This window comes from Lithobates pipiens, unplaced genomic scaffold, assembly GCF_037356315.1.
Source record: "Lithobates pipiens isolate NorthernLeopardFrog02 unplaced genomic scaffold, aLitPip1_a1.2 Scaffold_28, whole genome shotgun sequence".
In the NCBI taxonomy this organism is placed as follows: Eukaryota; Metazoa; Chordata; class Amphibia; order Anura; family Ranidae; genus Lithobates; species Lithobates pipiens.
In genome coordinates, this window is record NW_027507789.1 from 114,225,050 (window position 1) to 114,251,264 (window position 26,215).

Below are 26,215 nucleotides of genomic sequence, written 5' to 3' on the forward strand. Positions count from 1 at the left end.
TGGGCCTTAGTAAGGCAGTGCACAGAAAGGGTAACTCGAGTGTTTGAATTGTACTTTTCTTCAGCTTGGAGTAGTCAGAACAATGAAAATGATTGCTGTTTTTTATGATTATTGCACTTTGGTCATTGTCTTCAAGGGAACCTGCCAGGTTTGCTAGTCAGGAGATGCCTTCCTCTTTTGCTTTTCAAGGGTGCAAGCTCCCATGGTGATATGCTTATTTCTTTCAATTTCTTGTAAGTAACTCCCCTTAAACAAGTGTGTTTAACTTATGTACCCTGATACTTCACTAATTCAGATAAGTGACTTGGCAGTGGCCTTTGCTCCATTTATATCCTGACATATGCTATGGAGTTATTCCTACATACTTCCACATAAATACTACATCCGATGTCTGTTTTTTATTACAGTTGCTCTACATTGCATTGGACATTGACGCTAAGCACCTACATACACTGCAATGTTTGTCTCAGTGTACCCTGTGCTAATTGTTACTGTGGTCCATTTAAACTTCAATTAACTCAGCCAAAAGCTGTTTGGGCATATTTCACTCAACAGAGACACAATCAGCCATGAAAACCTGACACAGGTTGTAACTCTTCCTGACCATCCCATTGTAGTATGCTGATGGGTCAACTCCATGCTGCATATTTGTTTTCCTACTTCTCAAACCGATACTGTTTAAAATGAATGTCATGGACTTCCCATGCGCTTAGTTGGCAACATAGTTGCAGCGGTTCCTTCGGATTAGCATCTCCTGGACGTGTTCCAGTATGTCGTTTTAAACTTGCTTTTATTAGGGAAACTGGCTGCTGGCATTTTGGGTTTCTCTTTGGCATGCACCCTAATATGTAGATGTTATGGCATCCCTTTACTGTGTCACAATCCATTTTTCTCTTTCCTGTCTTAAAGTGATACTAAACAAAGAAGTGTTAATTGCCATAATTCATTCACATAAATCATATATATCAGTGATGGCGAAGCTTGACATCCCAGATATTTTGGAACTACATTTCCCATAATGCTCAACTACACTGCAGAGTACATGGGAAATGTAGTTCCAAAACATCGGGGTGCCAAGGTTTGCTATCACTGATATATATCATGGAACTGTATCTTTTTATTTTTTATCTTCTAAATACCTTATTGCTGCAGCACTGTTGTGTGGTCACATGATTATTCCCTGCTGTTCTTGCCATTTCCAGGAAAGATCCATGGGAGGGGCTGATGTATGCTCTCTATAGTGTAAGTCTGTCTGACCAGCCCTGTGCGGTGCTGTGCCAATCACATGACTAAAAACGAAAAAACTGTTTCAGAAGAGCAATTCATATTAGATTATAAATATCAGACAACTGTTTTACACCTTCCTCTTTATTGTACATCAAATGTGTATTTTCTTTGTGCATGGTGTAGGCGGAGTCAAAGATGATTGACACTAGCTTTCACTTTGTTCAGACGACATCTGCATCCAAGGCTCTTTTTTCACTTCACACGTATTAGAAATTACACTTGATATGTTTAATATTGATTTATATTAAAACTAAGCTTTTTGTGAGTCTCTTCGTGAATGTAATTGATCAATATACTACATCCCACCCCCATTGTGTTTAGCAATAGGAGGAAATGGAGGAGAACGGAGGGGGGGTGTGTTATTTACCACTGTATATACGACCACATGTGTGACTCTATAGTCATGTGGGCTGCACAGATTATAAAAAGGAGGAAAGAGCTCAGAAGGGAACTTAAATTGAGCATGCTCTGTAGAGGACACCAGCTGGTATAAACAATCTCAAGCTGCAGTAGGGACATGGAGAAGATGGGAGGGACAGCTTAAAGCAGGATCCACCAGATATATTTCACTCCACACAAACAAATGCTTTAGCGGCTTTGTGAGTATGCCCACTTTGTTATATAACATGTAATGAGAATTTTTCATAGTCGGGGTTTAACACTTTAAAGTGGTTGTAAACCCTTACAACACACTTTTTGCTACAGGTAACCCTTTAATAAGGCTTATCTCTAGCTACCCTGAATATCTCCTAAACCTGAACGGTTTAGGTGATATCTCCTGTATTTGCATGTGCCGACGTCATCAGCACACACACACTGAAGCAAACTGAAGCAGTCCGCGACTCTGGCCAATCACAGCACCGCTGCCTGCGATACCTGAAAGTAACTCCGGGAGCGATGTCGGCCGCTGGAAACATGAAACCCGTTGTTTTCTTTCCATGAAGAACTTTATTAACCTCCCTAGCGGTAATCCCGAGTCTGGCTCGGGCTGCAGTTTTTCAGTACCAGGAGCGGTAACCCCGAGCCAGACAGGGAGAGGTTACTTGCCTTGTCCCCTGGATCCAGTGATTTCCTCCCCCTGTGTGTGCGAGCCATCCTCCGCTCGATTCACACAGTGCCGGAGTGCCGCCGAGCTCCGTTCCCTGCGACGTTCCGACGCACGGGAGTGGAGATCGGCGCCAAATTAAAAAAAGTAAAAATACACAAAAACACATATAGTTCTGTAATCTTACAGATTACAGTACTGTATAAAAAAAATTCACCCCCCCCCCCCCCCCCCTTTGTCCCTAGTGGTCTGTCCAGTGCCCTGCATGCACTTTTATTTTATAATACAGTTTTTTTCTGCCTGGAATTTGGAGATTGCCCACAGCAACCAAAACGTTTCCCTTTATGTCAAAAGTGGTTTTAGACCAACTAGAAAACAGCGATAATAAATTAGAATCACTTGCAGAATTGAGTGATAGTGATTTGTGGGGAGATCCGTCATCAAACACTAAATCTAATGACAGCGACAATTCTGCAAATGAGCAAATTTCAGTGTTTTTGGATTTGATTACATTATTGAATAATTTTTATTATTATTTATTATCATTATTTATTATATTATAAACTTTATCATACCCGGGATATCTACTAGACTCTTGTTTGAACAGATTTAAGAGAGCTATTCCTAAGAATTGCAGGCCTACAATATAAAACGCCAAATTTCCATGCAAAATAATTGTACCGCTTTCAGCACCTAAAATCAGAAATAATCATACCGCCAGGGAGGTTAAGTATAGCACAAGGATACATGTACGAAACTGACAAGCTTGGAGGCAATGTACATGGAGCATGGCAGGAATACAAGTCAGGATAATCATACTTGAGACAAACAGATAGAAAGCGAATAAGCATTTACAATCATAAATTCAACATTGACAGCTCCAGATTATCTAGTAAAAGACTAGAGTACGCAATACCAGTGAAATGAAAGAATGCCTAAGTGTTGTGGGTTTGTCTCAGCTGGTCCACACCCCGTGTATTAGCTTGTCAGAGAAGAAAAAAGAAGGAGAATATGGTAGCTAGCTACTGAAGAAAGCAGAAAGAAAGGTATAGCGAAAAGCAGAGTAAAGAAGAAAAAAAGAGAAAACAAGAGAGAGAAAAATAGGGAAAAAAAAAGGAAGGATAATAAGGTAGCTGCTGAAGAAAGCAGAAAGAAAGGTGTAGCAAAAAGCAGAATAAAGAAGAAGAGAGAGAAAAAGAGAAGAAAAAAAAAGGAAGGGGAGGAAAGGCCATGGAGAGAAGGTGAATAGTAAGAGGACGGGGAAGGATACAGCAAAATGTCCCCGCTCTCTGTCCAATAATATACAGTTCCGCAAGTACAACAAGAGGAAAAAAGCCTACAAAAGTACTGATCATAATGGTTCATTAGTACTCATTCTAGTAATGTTAAACTGAAACCTGTTGTTTTAATTCCCAGATGTGGAACTGAAAGCACCTGCCTGACTTCAACCTAATATAAACTAAATGGCACATTTTTTTCAAAACTCAATGGAGTACCTTAGTGCAGTGGTCATCAACCCTGTCCTCAGGGCCCATTAACAGGCCAGGTTTGAAAGATAACTGAAATACATCACAGGTGATATCATTTGCTGCTCAGTGATTGCAGTATTCTAGTCTGTATCTCCCCAAGGAAATACATAAAACCTGGCCTGTTAGTGGGCCCTGAGGACAGGGTTGATGACCACTGCCTTAGCGGTCTGGGACCAACCTGAAAAGGAGTTTGAAATCACGGGTATTAATGTAGAAACATAAAGCAGGGGAATTGCCCTTTTAGTGAAATTACACTTTTATGTCAGTTTGGATGAATAAATGATGTTTCACTTGGAACTTGCTGGCAGCTGACAACAATCACATTACATATTCAATGTAGTGTTTTACATCCTTCAGCTGCCTGTGACTTGCTAGTGGTTGTATACTTGTACAATAAAGAGGTGAAATACAATACCAGTTCAGTCTTTGTAGTCTGCCGAAAAATTCATAAATAATTCCTGGCATGGTATATTGTTACATAATTACATTGGTCAAGCTTAGACCAATCTAACTTTGTATATACCATACCTGGCTGATGCCCTGAGAAGTTATAAATCCCAGAAGTAGATACTGCTACTATAGTGTATGCTTTCGGGTCCCACGTTAAGCAGCCGACTTGACGCATTATGAATACAGGAGGTAGGCCACTTATGGCGTTTATGGAATTAATTTGCAATTTCTGAATACATGCAAAGCGATATTGATTGGACAGGGTGGAAAGCAATGTGACTTTACTGGCCCACATTCCAATTTATCCAATCTGGGAAAGCTTTGTATTAATTTAGAAAATGCAAAGCATTCTCTAAATGGTGCCTATGCTGAGCGGTTGACCTCCATTATTCAGAATGCATCAGATCAGCCATTCAGCATGGGACCTGGAAGCAAGTGGAGGTAACTTGAGTAGCAGTGTCTGCTTCAATGATTTCCAGGTTCATGGGGCATTGGCCATGTGTGGCATATGCATAGTTACATTGGTCCAAGTGGACCATGCCTGGAATTATTTTTGTTTTCATAAAAATAAGTCATTCAGGTCCATAAAGAAATAGATCCTGCACTCCCTCATTCATACTTGATGGTCAATTGAAGAGTTTCAGCTGGATAGAGGGAGTGCAGTTTGTTCTGGATGTCAGATGGACTCAAGGCTGGATTTACCATTAGTCACCACAAGACATTCTACAGACAGCAGAAGCAAAGAGGCAAAATGTATCATTTTCATTCCTACTTTTTCTCATAATGAATATGATAGAGTAACTGCATATTAGCTTGTTCACACGTTCTCACAATAATTCAAGCCAGGTTAGGACCAGGAAGATCTTCTGTATTCTAAAAGAGGTGAAGCTTTGGCCATCAAATCTTGTATTCCTATAAGATCCAGCAACGGTAATCTGGCCCTTTTACTGTTATCTCTGACACCAGGCACACAAACCTCCCTGATGTTGAGTGGTCGGTTGAGTGCTGGACACTTTTCGCCCTAGTTGCTCGCTTGTGATTTAGCAATACACTTTAACTTCCTTTCTTGTTCACTTAGATTATATTTCTAATTTCCTTTTTCATTTACAACAACCATCCCCTACATGTTACGTATATGTGTTACAGCTGAGGAAGTGAATTGCAGATATTTCTTCAATACTGTTTTTTTCTCCTCTGTTCCTCCAAATTGATTATGACAGTAATAAAACCGAGCAATAGCTTATATTCAACTCCCACTGTGCTGAAGAATAAATTCTAAATACCCAACAGTGTAGATAGATCCACAGAGATTTTCTCCAGATAATTAATTTATTAGGTAATTTTATAGCACTGTTGGCCAAGAAATGTATGTTTATATTGGTGAGCTGAAAAGAATAGAAGTTCCATGTAACAACTGATTATGTATTTCTTCTTGGTTGCAGATATGAAGCGTCCAATTAGTCCTGCTTACTCTGCGGAGTCCCTTCCGGCTTTATCTGTTTGTGAGAATGAGCAACCGGAGAGCCCAACCATGGAGGTGCAGACTAAAAGGGAGAAGAGACTTCCATCCTTCACTCTATGTGAGGTCTGTAACATACAGCTCAACTCTGCTGTTCAGGCCCAAATACATTTTAATGGCAAATCGCACCAGAAGAGACTGAAACAGATCAACAAAGGCAAAATCTCAGCTCATGGTAAGGATGCGTCACGTTTTTCAGTGCTTTGTCCAATAGCTAAAATCTTCTGGCTCATAGAACTGTAGAATGCTCCAGAGAGTTGGTGGAATGCGAATTGTTGTGTTCCACACCTTGGTCCTTAGAAGAAAAAAATTGTTGTGAATGGAGATGCAATATGCAATATACACCATGATTTTATCAGAGTCCACTAAAACGTCATTGGGGAATAGTTTTCAAGCTAAAGTCTTGTAAATGCAGACCATGATTGTATTTTATTGTTGTGGCAGGCTGAGACCCTACCATTGTGAAAATGGAGGAGAATGTGACATAGGATTTGCATAATAGGTTAATGCAAGGTTCTGGACTATCGATTCTGAGTGGAGAAAGCTGTGTTTTTGGTTTCAACAAATTTAGTAGTTCTGGTTCAGAACTTCCAATCCTGTGTCCACATTTTACCAGGTACTTGCAATCTGTCTGAGTACACAGGTGTTATATAACATTAGATTGCTCAGGGCTCCCAGTTTGGAGACAGCTCTCAATGTGGGAGACAGAAGGTCTCACACAAGGGTCAGAGGAGCCTTAGCCAGGAACCAAGAGACATAAGGTCTCACCCAGGGGTCAGAGGTACACCAGCCAGGAGACAAGAGGTCTCATTCCACGAGTCAGGTGGGCTCCTATCGGGCTGTCAGGAGAGCCCACATACAGGAAAAATCAGGAAAATCCCCATACAGGAGATCTATATATTCTGCCATTGTTGGCCAAGGCTTGCAATGTATTATCTATACCAGAAGGGATGGTGTTTATTACGACAATGCAGGGTTTTGTAGGCCCCTCTAGGCTACATAGACACAACTAGGACTGTAATAATGAACATCAAGAACCTGCCATGCTGACCTGGCAGTTGTGTCATGCCCACACATAGACATTATTGATCCATTTAATTTAGCAAGTCCTGGTTTTGAATGAGGGATGGTGTCATTTATTGCAGACCTGCTTTCTAATCTCTGTACAGTGCTGGACCTCACACTCTAAATCCTTACTTTCCATCTTACACATTACCATAGGCATTGTTCAACTGTGTCTGCCACAGATACATCATCCAGTCATTATGTTGTTGTACAGAACAGCTCGTTCCTATAGAATTCGCAGTACGTGCATACACAGATTTGCTCTCTTGATAATTGAAAAGAGGTTTGATCTTTTGTTACATAGACAGCTTGATTAAATTAGTTGTCCTTTTTGACTTTTAGAACATTTTGTGAAATTTGATAACTAATAGTCACAATGATTGGTTTCTGCTCACATATAGAGAGGAAGTGTTCAGCGACTTAGACCTCAGATGTAAACATCCCATGTATGGGAACTTAAAGGAGGATTCCACTCTTTAGAATGCTAACTCCTGCTTCATTTTGTGTGTGGCGACATAAAGGAACCTTACCTAATGCAATCTAATTTCATCTGTTGGACTACTGTCGGTGTGAACTGGTTATATCAACCATCCATTCATATGTATTGGCATTAGAAGTACTAGAACATCAGAATGGATGATCTGTAGTTGTGGACACATGGAGAAGGGAATGAAGTTGACCCTCACCTTTATATTGAAGGGTAAAACTTGTTTGAGACTTCATGTGCTTAAAGTGCATATCCACCAAAAACTTTCCTTTTACTCCTGAATAGAATAGAGATGGATTAGAACCTCTGATTTACTACTATCTAGTTACCCTTTGGAGATATTTTTTTCTAACTTGCTGTCACAGTGGGAATGCTTTCACCAGACATGAGGGAAAAATCTCCAAGAGCAACACAGAAATAATAGAGTTGGCCTAGGACCCCTGTCAGCTTACTCTTATGCCACTTTCAGTATCTTGGCATGTGGTGGGTGTATCTGCAAGCACAGTGGAAGTGGTGGGTGGTAGTAGGGGGGTCCATATCAACTTTTGCATCGGGGTCCACAAGCTTCAAGCTACGTCTCTGCTTTTGTATCATATATCTGTTGCATATATCCCCTCACTTTGTATCTGATGAAACTGTTAAGGCATATAGGAAGCCTGATAAGTTAGCACCACATCCCAGTTATGGACTCAGAATGATAAAAAGAAAAGGACGAGACGTTGGCTATTTTCACACTGAAAGCACCCGACATTAGCGGTAAAGCGTTTTAGCTGTGCTTTTTTTTGCCCGCTAGGGGAGGGCTCTTAACTCCCGCTAGCAGCCGAAGAAAGTGTTAAAAGTACCTGTGTTGCAGCGCTGCCGAAGCAGTTTACTGGTGCTTGGGCAGCACTACCTATTCATTTCAATGGGCAGGGCATTTTGGGAGCATGTATGCTGGACTTTTTTCCCATCCCGCAAACGCACCGCCCAGTGTGAATGCACTCAGGCTTTCACACTGGGGAGGCATGAGAGGCACTTTACAGGCGGTATTTATAGCGCTAAAACGCCTGAAAAGCACCTCAGTGTGAAAGGGGTCTTTGAGGTGCCATACATAATCTCAAGAAGTTAAGACACATGATCTTGTTTGATAAAAGGTATAAAAATGTATTGGTTCGTAAGTTGGTACGTAAGTTAAAAGCAGTCCAAAAAAGCATATGAAGTATATCTACACCATCCCGGAAAAAGGTTATAATTTCTGCTATGCCTTATTATATATAAATATATAGTATGTTAAACATATTTAGGAGAAAATACATTATTGTCCAATGGTGATAGGTAGAAGGGTAATAATGCAGGATGGTTTTCCTAGGTCCCAACGTGTTTCGCAGTTATAATGCCTCACCAGGAGACCAAATCAACACAATGTATAAATGTGCGTGTAGCACCACATCCAATTAAATTGGCTTCATTGGGCCATCCATAACTTTCTCTATTGCTTTCCCACTCTGTGCTATATATTTATATATGATAAATAGGGCATACAGTGGTGTGAAAAAGTGTTTGCCCCCTTCCTCATTTCCTGTTCCTTTGCATGTTTGTCACACTTAAGTGTTTCAGAACATCAAACCAATTTAAACAATAGTCAAGGACAACACAAGTAAACACAAAATGCAATTTGTAAATGAAGGTGTTTATTATTAAAGGTGAAAAAAAATCCAAACCATCATGGCCCTGTGTGAAAAAGTGATTGCCCCCTAAACCTAATAACTGGTTGGGCCACCCTTAGCAGCAACAACTGCAACCAAGCGTTTTCGATAACGTGCAATGAGGCTTTTACAGCGTCCTGGAGGAATTTTGGCCCACTCATCTTTGCAGAATTGTCCTAATTCAGTTACATTAGAGGGTTTTCGAGCATGAACAGCCTTTTTAAGGTCATACCACAACATCTCAATAGGATTCAGGTCAGGACTTTGGCTAGGCCACTCCAAAGTCTTCATTTTGTTTTTCTTCAGCCATTCGGTGGTGGACTTGCTGGTGTGTTTAGGATCATTGTCTTGCTGCAGAACCCAAGTTCGTTTCAGCTTGAGTACACGAACAGATGGTCGGACATTCTCCTTCAGGATCTCTTGGTAGACAGCAGAATTCATAGTTCCTTTTATCACGGCAAGTCTTCCAGGTCCTGAAGCAGCAAAACAGCCCCAGACCATCACACTACCACCACCATATTTTACTGTTGGTATAATGTTCTTTTTATGAAATGCAGTGTTCCTTCTACGCCAGATATACTTGGACACACACCTTCCAAAGAGTTCCACTTTTGTCTCATCGGTCCACAGAATGATGTCCCAAAAGTCTTGGGGATCATCAAGATGTGTTGTGGAGAAATTGAGACGAGCTTTGATGTTCTTTTTGCTCAGCAGTGGTTTTCTCCTTGGAACTCTGCCATGCAGGCCATTTTTGCCCAGTCTTTTCCTGATGGTGGAGGCATGAACGCTGACCTTAACTGAGGCAAGTGAGGCCTGCAGTTCCTTGGACGTTGTTGTGGGGTCTTTTGTGACCTCTTGGATGAGTCGTCGCTGCGCTCTTGGGGTAATTTTGGGCGGCCGGCCACTCCTGGGAAGGTTCACCACTGTTCCATGTCTTCGCCATTTGTGGATAATGGCTCTCACTGTGGTTCGCTGGATTCCCAAAGCTTTGGCAATGGTTTTATAACCCTTTCCAGACTGATAGATCTCAATTACTTTCTTTCTCAATTGTTCCTGAATTTCTTTGGGTCTCGGCATGATGTGTAGCTTTTAAGGATCTTCTGGTGGACCTTACTGTGTCAAGCAGCTCCTATTTAAGTGATGCCTTGATTGTGAACAGGTGTGGCAATAATCAGGCCTGGGTGTGGCTAGAGAAATTGAACTCAGGTGTGGACAACCACAGTTATAGTATGTTTTAACAAGGGGGGCAATCACTTTTTCACACAGGGCCATGATGGTTTGGATTTTTTTTCACCTTTAATAATAAACACCTTCATTTACAAATTGCATTTTGTGTTTACTTGTGTTGTCCTTGACTATTGTTTAAATTGGTTTGATGTTCCGAAACACTTAAGTGTGACAAACATGCAAAGGAACAGGAAATGAGGAAGGGGGCAAACACTTTTTCACACCACTGTAGCAGGGATTAGTGCCTTTTTTGAGGTATGGTGTAGATATATTTCTTCTACTTTTATGGAGTGCTTTTAAGTTACGTACCAATACATTTTTGTTTTGTTATTCATATTATTATACAGGATTTACAGTGCATCTGGGAAGTATTCACAGCACTTCACTTTTTGCACATTTTGTTATGGAACAGCCTTATTCCAAAATAGATTAAATGAATTATTTTCCTCAAAATTCTACAAACATAATGACAACGTGAAAGACATTTGAAATCTTTAAAAAAAAATTATTTATTTAAGTATTTACTGACTTCCTGACAAATTCACAATAAATGTCTCCTGAATAGAGGAACACAGCAGTAAGACATTAACCAAAAATAAAAACCGGAGAGATGATCAAATGCCACCAAAAGAAAGCTCTATTTGTGGGAAAAAATATTTTGTTTGGGTACAGTGCTTTACGACCGCGCAATTGTCAGTTAAAGTGACACAGTGCCGTATCGCAAAAAATGGCCTGGTCATTAAGTAGCCAAATCTTCCAGTGCTGAAGTGGTTAATAGTGGAAAAGTTTTAGAACCTCTCTCATTTTTATTGCTGCCTATGTCCCAGTTGAGAGATCCCCCCTCACTTCCTGTCTCAGGGTCATGTGTCTACAAAGCAGGAAATGAGAGCAAATCAGTTCTATGAAGACACGGACAGTAATAAAAACCTAAACTAAGTTCTTACCCTTCCATGCTTTTTCCAGAAGGAAAACAATCCCAGCATACCAGGACTTGAAGCTTTAGGCCTGATTCACACCTATGTATTTTTTGTGCTTTCTGCATTTTGCACTACAGAATGCATAGGTGTGAATCAGGCCTCATATATGCTGTACTAGAAGACCAGCGGTTTTCAGCAACATCCACACTATGGTATGTCATCTTGCAGTGTTCCCACTTCACCGCTCATTCAATGATTTTCTGACACTGCCATTTTACTTTTGTAACTGCTGTGCCAATCAAGTGAGCCCTGTTATTTTACCATTCGATAAGGAAGCCGCCGAGGATTTATCGCCTGGAGCTGCTTTTTGCTCAAGCTCCCCTTTGTGAATGAAAAATAAAAATAAAAATGAATATATTTCTTAGGGCCATTTGAAAATTCTGAACTGTGAAATGTGCCGAGTTTGAGATTTTATGGTCCTACCTTAATTAACCCCATGACATGGGCATATTTCAGGAAAATCCATTCCAGCTCGGTGTGCCTTTTCCTAATCCTTAGAGATCCTTGGTGCATTGTATGAGGCACATGGGAGAAGTCCTCTGAAGGCTGTGTGTTCCCATATGGCAGTTTACACACACAGTTACCCCACGCCTCCGACGCAGCCAAGCGTGAAGGAGCAGTTCATTTCTCTGGATGAGGTATTATGCAAATGTAATTATGCTAATTTCCTTCCTGCTGCATTGCCTGTGGCTCATCAAAAAAAAACGAGCTTTTTATTACAGATTTATTAATATCACGTATTTGTTGACATTAAAAACTACAATGACAGGCGTGAAAGAAACAAAGTACTCTTTACTGACTAATTCATTATAAAAATGGACTGCCTGTCTATTTGTATCCTGATATGGAAGGCTTTTCTAGGAGAAAGTACGGTGTATTTCAGTGAGGGCGTAGTTGGAGCTCTTATTGCGGGGTTTACTTTAAGATTGTTTTAGATATGACTTTCAGATGATTGGATTCCGATTTGTGAAATGGTGGCCATACACGCTTTGAGAAATGTTACATTTCTTTTCTCATCGATCTCTTCCAATTGGAATAATTGATTGATATGCAACACTCTGGAAAGTGGATTTCAATCTATAGTTGATATGATTATGAATTTACAGTCTTAAATTAATTTTGTAATCTCATAATCTGATTGGTTGTACAATGGTCATGTTCACAAACAAAGTATCTCAATGCTGCGGATCCATGTAGAACGATCAATAATTTTCCACCCTGGTTGATTGACTAAGTTTAATCAAATCCGACCTTAATTGATCCTAATTCGATTGGATGGGAAGTTATGACTATTCGATTGCAGATTTGATTGTTTTGACCAAATCGCACATTGGGGGAGGTTTACTCATTTCTGGTGCAGCTGTGCATGGTAGCCAATCAGCTTCTTACTTCAGCTTAAGTAGTTACATAGTAGGTGAGGCTGAAAAAGACACAAGTCCATCAAGTTCAACCTATGTGTGTGATTATATGTCAGTATTACATTGTATATCCCTGTATGTTGTGGTCATTCAGGTGCTTATCTAATAGTTTTTTTAAACTCCCTGCTGAGACCACCGCCTGTGGAAGGGAATTCCAAATCCTTGCCGCTCTTACAGTAAAGATCCCTCTACGTAGTTTAACCACTTGCTTACTGGGCACTTAAACCCCCCTCCTGCCCAGACCAATTTTCAGCTTTCAGCGCTGATGCACTTTGAATGACAATTGCGCGGGCATACAACACTGTACCCAAATTAAATTTTTATCATTTTTTTCCCACAAATAGAGCTTTCTTTTGGTGGTATTTAATTACAGCTGGGAGTTTTATTTTTTGCTAAACAAACAAAGACCCCTTTCACACCACACCGCCCTTTGCGTCGGCGGTAAAACGCCGCTATTTTTAGCAGCATTTTACTGCCGGATTTGCGGCGCATTTCGGCCGCTAGCGGGGCGCTTTAACCCCCCACTAGCGGCCGCGAAAGGGTTAAAACCGCCGGCAATATGCCGCAATAGCGGTGTTTTGCCGGCGGCATTACAGCGCTGCCCCATTGATTTCAATGGGGAGCAGCGGTGGAGGAGCAGTAAACACACCGCTCCTTCACCGCTCCAAAGAAGCTGCTGGCAGGAATTTTTCCTGACGTCCTGCCAGCGCACCGCTGTAGTGTGAAAGCCCTCGGGGCTTTCACACTACACACAATGGTGCAGCTTCTTTAGGGCGGATTGCAGGCGATATTTCTAACGCTATAGTGCCTGCAAAACGCCCTGGTGTAAAGGGGTGTAAAAGATGCAAAAAAAAAAATCATGTTTAATAGTTTGTTATAAAATTTTGCAAACAGGTCATTTTTCTCCTTCATTGAAGTGCGCTGATGAGGCGGCACTGATAGGCTGCACTGGTGGGCACTGATAGGCTGCACTGGTGGGCACTGATAGGCTGCACTGGTGGGCACTGATAGGCATAGTTAAGGCGGCACTAATAGGCACAGATAAGGTGGCACCGATAGGCACAGATAAGGCAGTACTGATGGGCACAGATAAGGCGGCACTGATGGGCAAAGATGGGCACAGATAAGATGGCACGGATGTGTGGCACGGGTGGGTGGCACTAAGGGGCACTGATAGGTACCACTGATAGATGGGACTGATGGGCACTGATAGGTGGCTCTGATAGGTGGCACTGCTGGGCACTGATGGGCAGCACTGATGGGCACTGGTAGATGACACTGATGGGCACGGATATGTGGCACTGGGGTGCAGCACCGTTGTTGAGGCAGATTGTGGGCACTGATGGGTGGCACTGTGGGCACTGATGTGTGGCACTGTGGGCACTGCTGGGTGGCACTATGGGCACTGATGGGTGGCATTGACGGGGGCACTTATTTATTCCTGAGGTGGCACTGGCAGGGGGCAGGTGGGCACTGGTAAGCTGGCCATGATCGGGACTGATGTCCCGATCACGGCCGCCGGCGATCAGCTCTTTTTATTTTCTCCTCGCACTGCCAGCGCGAGGAGGAAAAATGGCCGATTACCGGCTCCATTGTATCACATGATCAGCTGTCATTGGCTGACAGCTGATCACGTGGTAAGGGGTTGGGATCGACCCCTTGCTCGGATCCGTGATCAGGCGAGTCTCATAGACTCGTCAATCACAGAGCGCGCCGCGTGCGCCCCTCAGGGGGTGCGCAGGCCGCTCGTGCATGGGACAACGTCAATAGACGTCGTCCCGGCAAAGGAGGTCCGCGCTGTAGCCGTCATTTGGCTATAGCGCGGCGGATCTCTAGTGGTTAAGGTTAACCACTTGCAGACCGGACCAATTTGCTGGTCAAAGACCAGACCCCTTTTTGCGATTCGGCACTGCGTCGCTTTAACTGACAATTGCGCGGTCGTGCGACGTAACTCCCAAACAAAATTGACGTCCTTTTTTTCCCACAAATAGAGCTTTCTTTTGGTGGTATTTGATCACCCCTGCGGTTTTTTTTTGCGCTATAACCAAAAATAGAGCGACAATTTTGAAAAAAACGCATTATTTTTTATTTTTTGTTATAATAAATATCCCCCAAAAATATATAAAAAAACATTTTTTCCCTCAGTTTAGGCCGATACGTATTCTTCCACATATTTTTGGTAAAAAAAATCGCAATAAGCGATTATTGATTGGTTTGCGCAAAAGTTATAGCGTTTACAAAATAGGGATAGTTTTATAGCATTTTTATTAATAATTTTTTATTATTTTTTTTTTTTACTAGTAATGGCGGCGATCAGCGATTTTTATTGTGACTGCGACATTGTGGGGGACCCATCGGACATTTTTGACACATTTTTGGGACCATTGTCATTTATACAGTAATCACTGCTATATAAATGCAGTGATTCCTGTGTAAATGACACTGGCAGTGAAAGGGTTAACCAGTGGGTGGCAGTGTAGGGGTTAAGTGTTCCTAGGGGTGTGTTACTAACTGTGGGGGGGTTGGGCTTTCATTTAGTGAACACTGATCTCTGCTCCAATCACATGGAGCAGAGATCAGCGCCACTAGTTGCTAGGCAGAATGGAGAAATGTTGTTTACACAGCATTTCCTCCATTCGGCCGCTCCGTGAGACGATCACGGTTATGCCTGCGGCGATCGAGTCCGCGGGTCCCGCAACCGGACTCACGGGGGTCCCGACCAGCGCGGGAGCGCGTCGCATGTGGCGCGCTCCCGATGGCATTCTGTCGACGTACATCGTCGTGCGCTGGTCGGGAAGTGGTTAAACCTCTTTTCTTCTAATTTTAATAAGTGGCCACGAGTCTTGTTAATCTCCCTTCCCTGAAAAAGTTTTATCCCTATTGTGGGGTCACCAGTTTGGTATTTGTACATTGAAATCATATCCCCTCTTAAGCATCTCTTTGTCCGGTCACCTGGAGGCGAGGTGACAGGTGCACACCGTAGGGATCCGGAGTGCACCGCAAGGTTGTGGACCCTACGGCTGACTGCTGCGGACGGTAGACAGATCCCACTGGGGTTAGAGCGTAGGATTCCCTGGGGCGCGGAGTCTAAGAGCCAGCAGGTGTTCACCAGAGCCTCCAGTGATGAGGATGGACTTGGCTGCAACTGGCTCCAGGTCGCGACCCCCAGGGTCCCCTAGCTCACACCCACAGTAGGCAACAGGAGGATAGGGATGAGGGACAAAGCCAAGGTCGGGGCCACAAGCAGACAAGAGAATAGTCGGGTACACGCCAAAAGGTCAGGATCACAGGCAAACAAGGATAGTCAGACACGCCAAGGTCGGTAACGGAAACCAGTAGCAGAGCACATGGCAGGAAACAGGAAGCTAATACACAAGGGATACACAATGGTTGATCAGCACTGATTGCCTGCAGTGCACAGGTTTATATAGGGCTCCCTGATAGGGCCTGGGGTGGAGCCATGCTTAGAGGAGAGGTTATAAAAACCACCAGGTGGAAGTAGCTGGCTTCTTAGTCTGAAGACATGAGGGAAGGTAAGCAAACACAGGAAGATCACTGCATAACCATGACACTCTTCTACAGAGAGAATAAGTTCAGTGCTCGTAACCTTTCCTCATAACTAATATCCTCCAGACCCTTTATTAGCTTTGTTGCCCTTCTTTGTACTCGCTCCATTTCCAGTACATCCTTCCTGAGGACTGGTGCCCAGAACTGGATAGCATACTCCAGGTCTGGCCGGACCAGAGTTTTGTAGAGCGGGATAGTTATTGTTTTATTTCTGGAGTTGATCCCGTTTTTAATGCATGCCAGTATTCTGTTTGCTTTGTTTGCAGCAGCTTGGCATTGCATGCCATTATTGAGACTATCATCTACTAGGGCCCCCAGGTACTTTTCTATCCTAGATTCCCCCATAGATAGCATTCATATTTTTGCCACCCAAATTAATTATTTAACATTTTCCTACATTAAACCTCATTTGCCATGTAGTTGCCCACCCCATTCATTTATTCAGATCTTTTTGCAAGGTTTCCACATCCTGCGGAGAAGTTATTGTCCTGCTTAGCTTAGTATCGTCCACAAAAACAGAGATTGAACTTTACCCTATCCTCCAGGTCGTTTATGAACAAAAAAACTTGTTCAATTAAGCATTGACAATAAAACCTGGAAGCTAATTATTATGATCATTGAAAATAAAAGAGAAGTCCTCAAATTTTGGGTTGTCCCCAGAAAAGCAATAGAGGGGAATTCTTCCAACAGGGACACTAGTTCTGGTGACCTGGAGGTCCTATGGGACAGAAAGTGAAGGAAAATCTCCCCAATGGGATACAGATGGAAAAAAAATAACTGACAGGGATTATAACCCTCCCCTTCTCTATCCAGAATGAAAAATGTTTTGCCTATAGTTCTGTTTTAATTTTTATTATTAAAATAATGAACATGTTTTACTTGCCTGCTCTGTGCAATATTATTGCACAGAGCAGCCTGAACCTCCTATCCTTGGGTCCCTCGCTGGCGCTCTGTTTTCGGTGCACCACCTTAGGAAGCTGCTTTCTATGGGGGTGCACCTGCAGGCTTACTCCTGATTCGGGCTGTGTGCGTCTATTGACACACACAGGGCAGCCCAGCCCTGATCTCTGCTGACAATAGATTAGATGCCTCTAGAAGCAGAGAGAGGAGAGAGCTGTTGCGTTGGGCACAGTGCTGGACCGAGATCAAGCTCAGCAAAGTATACAGGGGGTGAGGGGGTGATGCAAATACAGGGACCTTTTTACCTTAATAGAGGGAATACATTAGGATAAAATAAAAAAATGCCCAGCCTTTAGAAGCACATTAAATCCAGTTTTCTTTTGTTATGATTCATTTAGTGTTGCAGCCCACAGCATTAAAGTAATCCAAATGCTAAAATGTCATATAAGCTTTAACATGTTAGTTTAAATTCAAAACTATCTTTCAAAAAATCTGCAGCTTTTATAAAAAAACGAAAACTCGGCTATCCTGCCATGAAGGTCCTTGTTCAGGCACTTCTTGTTTTCAGGTGGCAGCACTATCAGTTCCCATTCTGTCACACAGACTTCAGATGTAGACTAAGGGGTCTATTTATAAAAATAGAAATGAATGTGCAATTGCCTTAAGTACAGCAAACTTGAATAATTACCTTAATGTGTCTAATATGTTCATTTCCTACGATCGTCAGCTCCATCTGGTGGCCAACATGTGGTATTTCCCTGATTCTGGTATTTCAAGAAAATACTGTATTATGGCCATTAGATGAAGCTGACAATCATAGGAAATAAACATATAGCTATTGTAATGATAATTTGTGATGCTTGGGGCATTTGCAGAGCACATTTTTTTTTTTTTATGAATACACCCCTATAAGTGGCCCTTTCAACACACATTATGCAAACATGGTCCGCTGTTGTCACTATCGAGAAACCCACTCTGATGGGATTGAGCCATGTAGGGCTATCATAAGGGGTAATATCTAAAACTTTTGTGTCAGAAACCTATCAGGTTTTCCAGCTTGTCGGAATGTCTCATGAGAGAGGATGTTAACTATGCAAGTTGAAGTCAGTGGTAAATCCCAGTGCAATAACAGAAGGGTAGGAGTCTCCCTACCAGTTATTCACAAGGAGATATTTGCATGCCTATGACCAGCATAAAATAACCCCCCATGTACAAATAATCTGATTGCATAATCCATCTGGCTGCTATTTTACTTTACTCAAAACTGTTTCCTAAAAACTGGTTCCATTTTTAATTGGAATGGAATGTGACCCCCACACACAACAATTCTGTTTTGATTGCCATAGGCAACATTACTTAGAGCTATACAGTAGCAGATACCATTAACATTGGGAAGCCCAATTTTTAGCCTGTCATCTTGTGGACAGACTTTCCTTGAAGTGAATGGAGGTGCATGTGTGTCGGTGCAGCTCAAAGGATTTCTGATGGTTTCAGCCAGAGGTGCCTTTTAAAAATGTGTCAAAAAGGGTTTACTACCATCTGAGAATAAATTTTGTATTGTAATTTAGTAACGGTTTATAGAGGTCACTGTTGATTCATTATCCCAACTTCCAGTTATTGGTGGGAGTGTCCTGATTCTTGGACTCGGAAACTATTAGGCTTGCTCTTGAGTTGATATATAACAAGTCAGGGCACAACATGGATGATTTGTGTCTTTGTTAGGGATGAGCCGAACACCCCCCAGTTCGGTTTGCACCAGAACTTTCGAACGGACTGGAAATTTGTGCTAACTTTAGAACCCCATTGAAGTCTATGGGACACGAACGTTAATAAAATGTGCTAATTTTAAAGGCTAATATGCAAGATATTGTCCTAAAAAGGGTTTGGGGACCGGCTCCTGCCCCAGGGGGGTCAGTGGCAAACATTTTTTTTAAAACGGACATTTTTTCGGGAGCACTGATTTTAATGACAATCAAAGTGAAAAAAAAAAGTGAAATATTCCTTTAAATATTGTGCCTGGGGGTGTCTATAGTATGCCTGTGAAGTGGCACGTGTTTCTCGTGTTTAGAACAGTCCCTGCACAAAATGACATTTAACGGAAAAAAAGTCATTTAAAACTGCTTGCGGTTTTAATGTCATGTCTGGTTCCGGCAATATGGATGAAAATCATTGAGAAAAAAATGGCATGGGTAGCCCCCCTGCCCATTTTCAGCCCCTTTGGGTCTTGTACGGATATTAAGGGGAACCCGTACCCAAATAAAAAAAAAGGAAAGGCGTGGGGCCCCCGGGCCCTATATACTCAGAACAACAGTATACAGGCGGTGCAAACAAGACAGGGACTGTGTAGGTTGGTTGTGTTAAGTAGAATCTGTTTGTAATTTTGAACTGGTACATTTTTAAAGTGTAGCTCCAGTCAAAAAATCAATTTTTAAGCTTTTTGGAAAATATAGGGAAAGGTTCTCACCCCTGTATAATTTTTTTGGCCGTCCGTCTTTTTTCATCTCACTTCCTGTTCTCTCCTTCCATTTTGCAAGTGGAGATGTTTGTAAGTTGGATGTTTGAAAGTAGGGGCCTGCCAAATATGCCCTGCAGAAATGGGGGCCTAAGGTGTTGGTGTTGCCACAACACTTTAAGCCCTCAAAGTGACTCTTGGGGGGCACTGGAGTGCCCTGCTGTGAACGATTATATCAAGAATTGTAATTACATGCCATTGTTGAACAGTGGTAGAAAAATTGGGCCTTTGGTGGTAGTGTTGGTGGTGCTGGTGCCACAACACTATAAGTTCTCACAGTTACTCTCGGTGGGCGCAGGAACAGGCCCTGCTGTGAAATATTATATCAAGAATTGTAATTGCATGCCCCTTTTAAACAGGGGCTGCAAACTTGGGCCTTAGGCACTGCTTGCTGGTGACACGACACTGCAACCTCTCCCAGATACTCTAGTTGGAGTGAAGGAATGAGCCCTGCTGCAAAGCATTGCATCAAAAATTGTAATTACATGCCCCTGTTAAACAGGGTCTGAAAAATTGGGCCTTAGGCACTGGTGCCACGACACTGAAACCTCTCCCAGATACTCTAGTTGGAGTGCAGGAATTAGCCCTGCTGCAAAGCATTGCATCAAAAATGGTATTACATGCCCCAATTTGGTGCTGGTGCCACGACACTGCAACCTCTCCCATATACTCTAGTTGGAGTGCAGGAATGAGCCCTGCTGCAAAGCATTGCATCCAAAATTGTAATTAAACAGGGGCTGAAAAATTGGGCTGGTGGCGTCACCCAGAACCAAAAATGTTCTTCCAAGCTATCAGCAGGATCATTGAGGAGGAAGAGGATAGTCAGTCAACATAACAGGACAGTACTCAACATCAGCAAAGGCAGTCTTGAAGGGATGTGACATTTAAAAAAAAAATATTCGGTTACATCAGCTTCAGGTGCTTGGTAGCTGGTGGTGATCCAAGACTGATTCATCTTTATGAAGGTCAGTCGATCAACCGAGTCGGTGGACAGGCACACCCTGTGATTGGTTACAAAGCCTCCAGCAGCACTGAAGGTGCGTTCTGAAAGAACACTGGATGCAGGACAGGCCAGTAGCTCAATTGCATACTGGGCAAGCTCTGGCCAGTGATCCATCCTCGAGACCCAGTAAGCCAGAGGATTTTTGGTGGGAAAGGTGTCCAAGTCTGACCTTGCCCCTACGTATTCCTGCACCATGTAAATCAGACGCTGGCGATGGTTGCTGGAACCGATCATACATTGGGGCTGCAGACTAAAAAATTGTCTGAGCGCATCTGTCAGACAGCCACCTTCTCCACTGCTCCTTCTGTGACTGACCGAAGCCTCAGCAACATGTTGTCCAGGACCAGGAGTTTGTAACCTCCCAGTCTCTTGGAACGCGTTGCACAGACCTTTCTGCAAGGCCTCCCGGAGATGTCTCATCCTCTGCTCCCTCTGCGATGGCAAGATAAGGTCCGCAACCTTACCCTTGTACCGTGGATCAAGGGGAGTGGCCGGCCAGTAATGGTCCCACTCCTTGATCCGAAGAATAAGAGGATCCTTCTGCAGGCTTTGCAGGGTCAGGGAGGCCATGCAGCGTAGGTTAGCTGAGGCATTTGGTCCGGAGTCCTCTGGGTCACTAAGGACAACATGATCCGCAGCCACCTCCTCCCAGCCACGTACAAGTCCACGGGTTTCTTGGGACTGTAAATCATCCCTAAAAGACTGCTGCTGCTGCTGCTGCTGCTGCTGCTGCTGCTGCTGATGCTGAGTGCCAGGCTCCACCTCCATGCTGACACAAGCCTCCTCCTCCTCCTCCTCCTCCTCCTCCTCCTCTTCCTGTGTGATGGATGGGACAGCAGGAACACTGGATAAAGGGGGCCTTGAGAGGCAATGAAGTCCTCCTCTTCCTGCCTCTGTTCTGCTTCAAGTGCCCTGATCATTATTTCACGCAGTGTATGCTCCAACAGGTGGACAAGAGGTACAGTGTCACTGATGCATGCACTGTCATTGCTCACCATCCTTGTGGCCTCCTCAAACGGTGACAGGACAGTGCATGCATCACTGATCATGCCCCAGTGGCATGGTGAAAAAAACCAAGCTCCCCTGACCCTGTCCTGGTGCCGTAGTTGCACAGGTACTCATTGATGGCCCTCTGCTGCGTGTGCAGACGCTGCAGAATGGCCAACGTTGAGTTTCACCTGGTGGGCATGTCGCATATAAGGCGGTTCTTGGGCAGGTTCAACTCCTTTTGGAGCTCAGCCAGCCGAGCACTGGCATTAAATGATCGGCGGAAATGCACACAGACTTTCCTGGCCTGCCTCAGGACATCCTGTATGCCTGGGTACCTGCCCAAGAACCGCTGCACCACCAGGTTAAGGACGTGAGCCACACAGGGCACATGGGTCAGTTGTCCCTGTTGGAGGGTTGGTGCCATTGTCACAAACCACCATTCCTGGCTTAAGTTGGCGTGGCATCAACCAACTCTCGGCCTGTCCCTGCAGAGCTGACAAAATATCTGCCCCAGTGTGGGACCTGCTGGACCATGAGTCAGCGGTAATATGCACCTTACCGCTGACCGGCCTGTCTACGAGGCATTGACATTGCCTTCCACATGCTGGTAGAGAGCAGGAATCGCCTACCGTGAGAAAAAGTGGCGTTTGGGGATCTGCCACTGAGGAACCGCACATTCCACAAACTCACGGAAGGGGGCCGAGTCTACCAACTGAAAAGGCAGCAGTTGAAGTGCTAGCAATTTAGCCAAGCTAGCATTCAACCGCTGGGCATGTGGATGGCTGGGAGTGAATTTCTTTAGACGGTCTAGCAGCTGGGGCAGGGAAATTTGCCTGCTACAATCAGACGTCGGTGTACTGCTAGCAGAGTGCCTGCAAGTACTTGGTTGTGATACACCTAATACACCTTCATTCCTCTCAGTGCAGGTTTCAGAGAGGACTGAAGGTCTAGTGGGGTTGGAGATCCCAGCTGATGAGGAGCAAGGAGAGGTCCTCTTTGTTCTTTGGTGTGGGTCTTTAAGGTACGCTTGACAACGAGCTGCATAGCAGGTCAACATATGTCTGGTCGAGCATGTGGTGCCCAAGAGGCTGATATTTTGGCCACGCGAGATACGCTCGAGACAAATGTTGCAAATAGCAGTGGTGCGATCTGATAGTGCATCTCAGAAAAGGCCTACACCGAAGAACTTTTGGAGTAACGCGCAGAGGCAGTGCCCTGCACAGTCTGAGCTTTGCGGTGTGATTCAGTCAGTGTGCTGCCCCTAAGCTGGCCCCCGGAGGGCATCCTGCCTCGTTGGAGATGTTTCTCCTCCTCTCTCCTATCAGGCACCCACGGCACCCATCTGAGCAGATGACACAGTACACCGACTGTAATTACTGCAGCTGCCTGCCTGTGTTACAGAAACAGAATAACACCAGCAATAAGGGGTAGCTTCAGGTGTATACTGTGCAGGAGGCACACAACACCCACTGTAAATGCTGCAGATGCCTATATTAGAGAACACCAGCAATAAAGGGTAGCTTCAGGTGTATATTGTGCTGGAGGCACACAACACCCAATTTAACTCCTGCAGATGACTGTATTAGAGAACACCAGCAATAAAGGGTAGCTACAAGTGTTTACTGTGCTGGAGACACACAACACCCACTTTAACTGCTGCAGATTCACAAGAAAATAACACACTGTCCTTGCCTATCCTGCTCTCTTCCTGCACGCCGGAACACAGTACACAAGGCCGCCACGCTGGCGGCCTTATATAGTGTAGGGCGTGTACTAAACCCCCTGAGCTATAATTGGCCACAGGCATCCTGCCTGTGGCCAATTATGGCTCTCCTCGCTGCCGGTGCTGTGATTGGCCAATCATGAGCCAGCAATGCACTGCGATGGCGCAAACGGCCCACAGAGTTCTGGCTTCGCCGAGCGGGCGAACAGCCGTTGTTCGAGTCAAAAATGCATTCGACTCAAACACCAAGCTCATCCTTAGTCTTGGTTGCTTAAGTTGGACAAGTGATGTTTTAGTTCTGGAAGGACATCTTGTTGCCCTGTTGACTATTCCTTTGTATTGTGTCATATTGCCACCCTTCTGATATCACAAGTTCCTCAATAAACGCCCGCACGTCATGTTCCTGGTAATTTGCCTTGCCTGCTCTCTCTCTGCACTTCTAGTCCGTCACAGATGTCTATGCCAAAGTGCAGCTAACTCACAGAAAAGCCCTGGGACAAAAAAGATCTGTGCCCAGAGCCCTCCTCAGGTTGCCCTGCCTGCTCTCTCTGCTGTGTGCCCAGAGCACTCCTCAGATTGCCTTGCCTGCCCTTTTTGCTGTGTCAAGAGCCCTCCTCAGATTGCCTCTCTGCTGTGTGTCCAGAGTCCCCCTTGGAGTGTCCTTCCTGGACCCCCTGATGCCAAGACCATCACATCTACTACTCAGGACAGTTGGACTTCCACAGCATGAGTCTTTTCCACCCTCCCACGCCTTATCTCCCCTGCTGTTACCGTTCTGAGAATCCTTTACTCTGGCTATGCCTATTGTTGCTCTGTGAACTGTTTCCCTTTTGCTGTACCATATTCCCACCCCATGGACTGTTACCCCTTGCACCTCCCCTGAGGATCATCTCTCCTTTCTGTGCCACATAGCTACCTGTGAACTGTTCAAAGGCGATGTGCCCATTGATACCTCCTGAACTGTTCATTTGTGCTGCTTGAGGGCCTGAGTCATGGCCAGACCCCGCCCCCCATCTCCTCCCAGGACCCTGTGTAGCACAGAAGACCTCTGCCCTGCTGCAGGCTCTGAATCCTCTCTACCGTGATGCTCCCCACTGCTGGTTGGTGAATCATTAACCCATGATGTACCAGAGTGTAGCCCAGTTTTGGTCTTCCCTGTATGTTGGATTTAACCTATCCTCTGCTCTTCCCGGACCTCTGCCCACCGCCCTGGACCTCCCCTTTGCTGACCCATTTCGTCGTCCTGAGGAGCCCTCTTCTGTGCTGTGTCTTCTTTTTGTCCTAAGGACTACCTCCCTTTTGCTGTCCCCTATTGCCATCCTAAGGATCCCTCTTCAGTGCTGTGCCTTTTGTTTAACCTGTGGACTATACATTGTTGCCCTGTCAACTATTCCTGTGTGTTGTCTCATATTGTCACCCTTCCAAAATATCACAAGTTCCTCAATAAATGCCTACACGTCGGGGTCCTGGTAATTTGCCTCACCTGCTCTCTCTCTCTCTGCACTCCTAGTCCATCACAGATGTCTATGGCAAAGGGTAAACCGCAGTCTAGGGAAAACCGCAGTGCATCACTGTGAAAGCAGCATTCTAGTCAGCTCAGGACAGTTAGGGCCCCGTTTACATTTGTGGTTTGGGGACGATAAAACCCCACAGTTCATTGTGACCCGTGACTGGTTACCAAATGAAAGTGCTCTTCAAAAAGTTGAGCAGCCCTGTAATAAGCAGTTGCTTTGTGTAAGGTAACAGTATTCCCCAAAAGCCTTCCACAGTAGATCTATTCTTCAAATATAATGTTTCATGCGGTGGTATTGTAAATGCACATTCGTGATTTTAGCCATATGCCTGACATGGTATTGGGAAGATTATTGACAAAGAGAACCGTACAGTACCTATCAAGGTTGTCAGAGAAAGAATGGTCAAGGTGTATTCCACATGAACATCCCAAATATTAAACAGGACAGGAAGCTGAAACTCAACATTGAAGAGGAATAGCCTTAAAATATACTTAGCTACATATAGGCCTCATCTAGCACCACGTATTCATCCAACCACCCTTCATAGCATCCTGCTGGATCTCTGGAAGCCTGCATGTATGAATACATAGAGGAACCTCACCACCACAAGGGATCTAATGTGAACAGTGTTTTGTATGATTTATGTATTCGCTGACTCCTTTCCTGGCAAGGTTGCATTCATAGAGTGCACGAGACCTGCTGGTTCTCAGCTACTTCCATGTGTTTTTTTTTTAAACAATTGCTACCCAAGGACATCCATAGATGTCCTTGATTTGCAGTAATTATGCCGGGACGATGGCTGCAGCTACAGGTATAGCCAGTGATTCTCTAATTAGCTAATTAGGGCTCCACCTCTTGCTGTGATCAGATGATTGTAAGGGCAGAAAAGAGGAGACCCTAGATCTCTCCTTAAAGAGTACCTGTCACTGCCTATTGCGGTCATAAGGGATTTTTACAGTCCTTGTGACAGCAAGCAAAATGATCAAAACATTTTTTTAAAGAAACAGAATAGAAAAAAGTAAAAAAAAAATCAAAGCTTCCGATCCCCCCCATGCTCGCGCACAAAGGCAAATGTGTACATAGGTCATGTGCGCATATATTAATGATGTTTGCACCACACATGTGAGGCATTACCAGAAACCTTATAGCGAGAGCAATAATTCTAGCACCAGACCTTTTACGTAACCCTAGACTCCTAACATGTAAAGATGTTTAAAATGTCGCCTATGGAGATTTTTAAGTAGCACAGTTTGGCACCATTCCGCAGGCGTACACAATTTTAACGTGTGACAGGTTAGGTATCTATTTACTCGGTGT

At 44.0% G+C, this 26,215-nt stretch overlaps 1 protein-coding gene across 1 annotated transcript in view; it reads left to right on the plus strand.

Moving 5' to 3' along the window:
- Positions 1-26,215, plus strand: part of ZNF385C (zinc finger protein 385C) — a 619,764-nt gene that overhangs the window by 287,420 nt on the left and 306,129 nt on the right. Inside the window, exon 3 of the mRNA XM_077459559.1 lies at positions 5,754-6,005. Within this exon, the coding sequence (XP_077315685.1) occupies positions 5,756-6,005 (250 nt within the window). The 5' untranslated portion in view covers positions 5,754-5,755. The remainder of the gene's footprint in view (positions 1-5,753; positions 6,006-26,215) is intronic.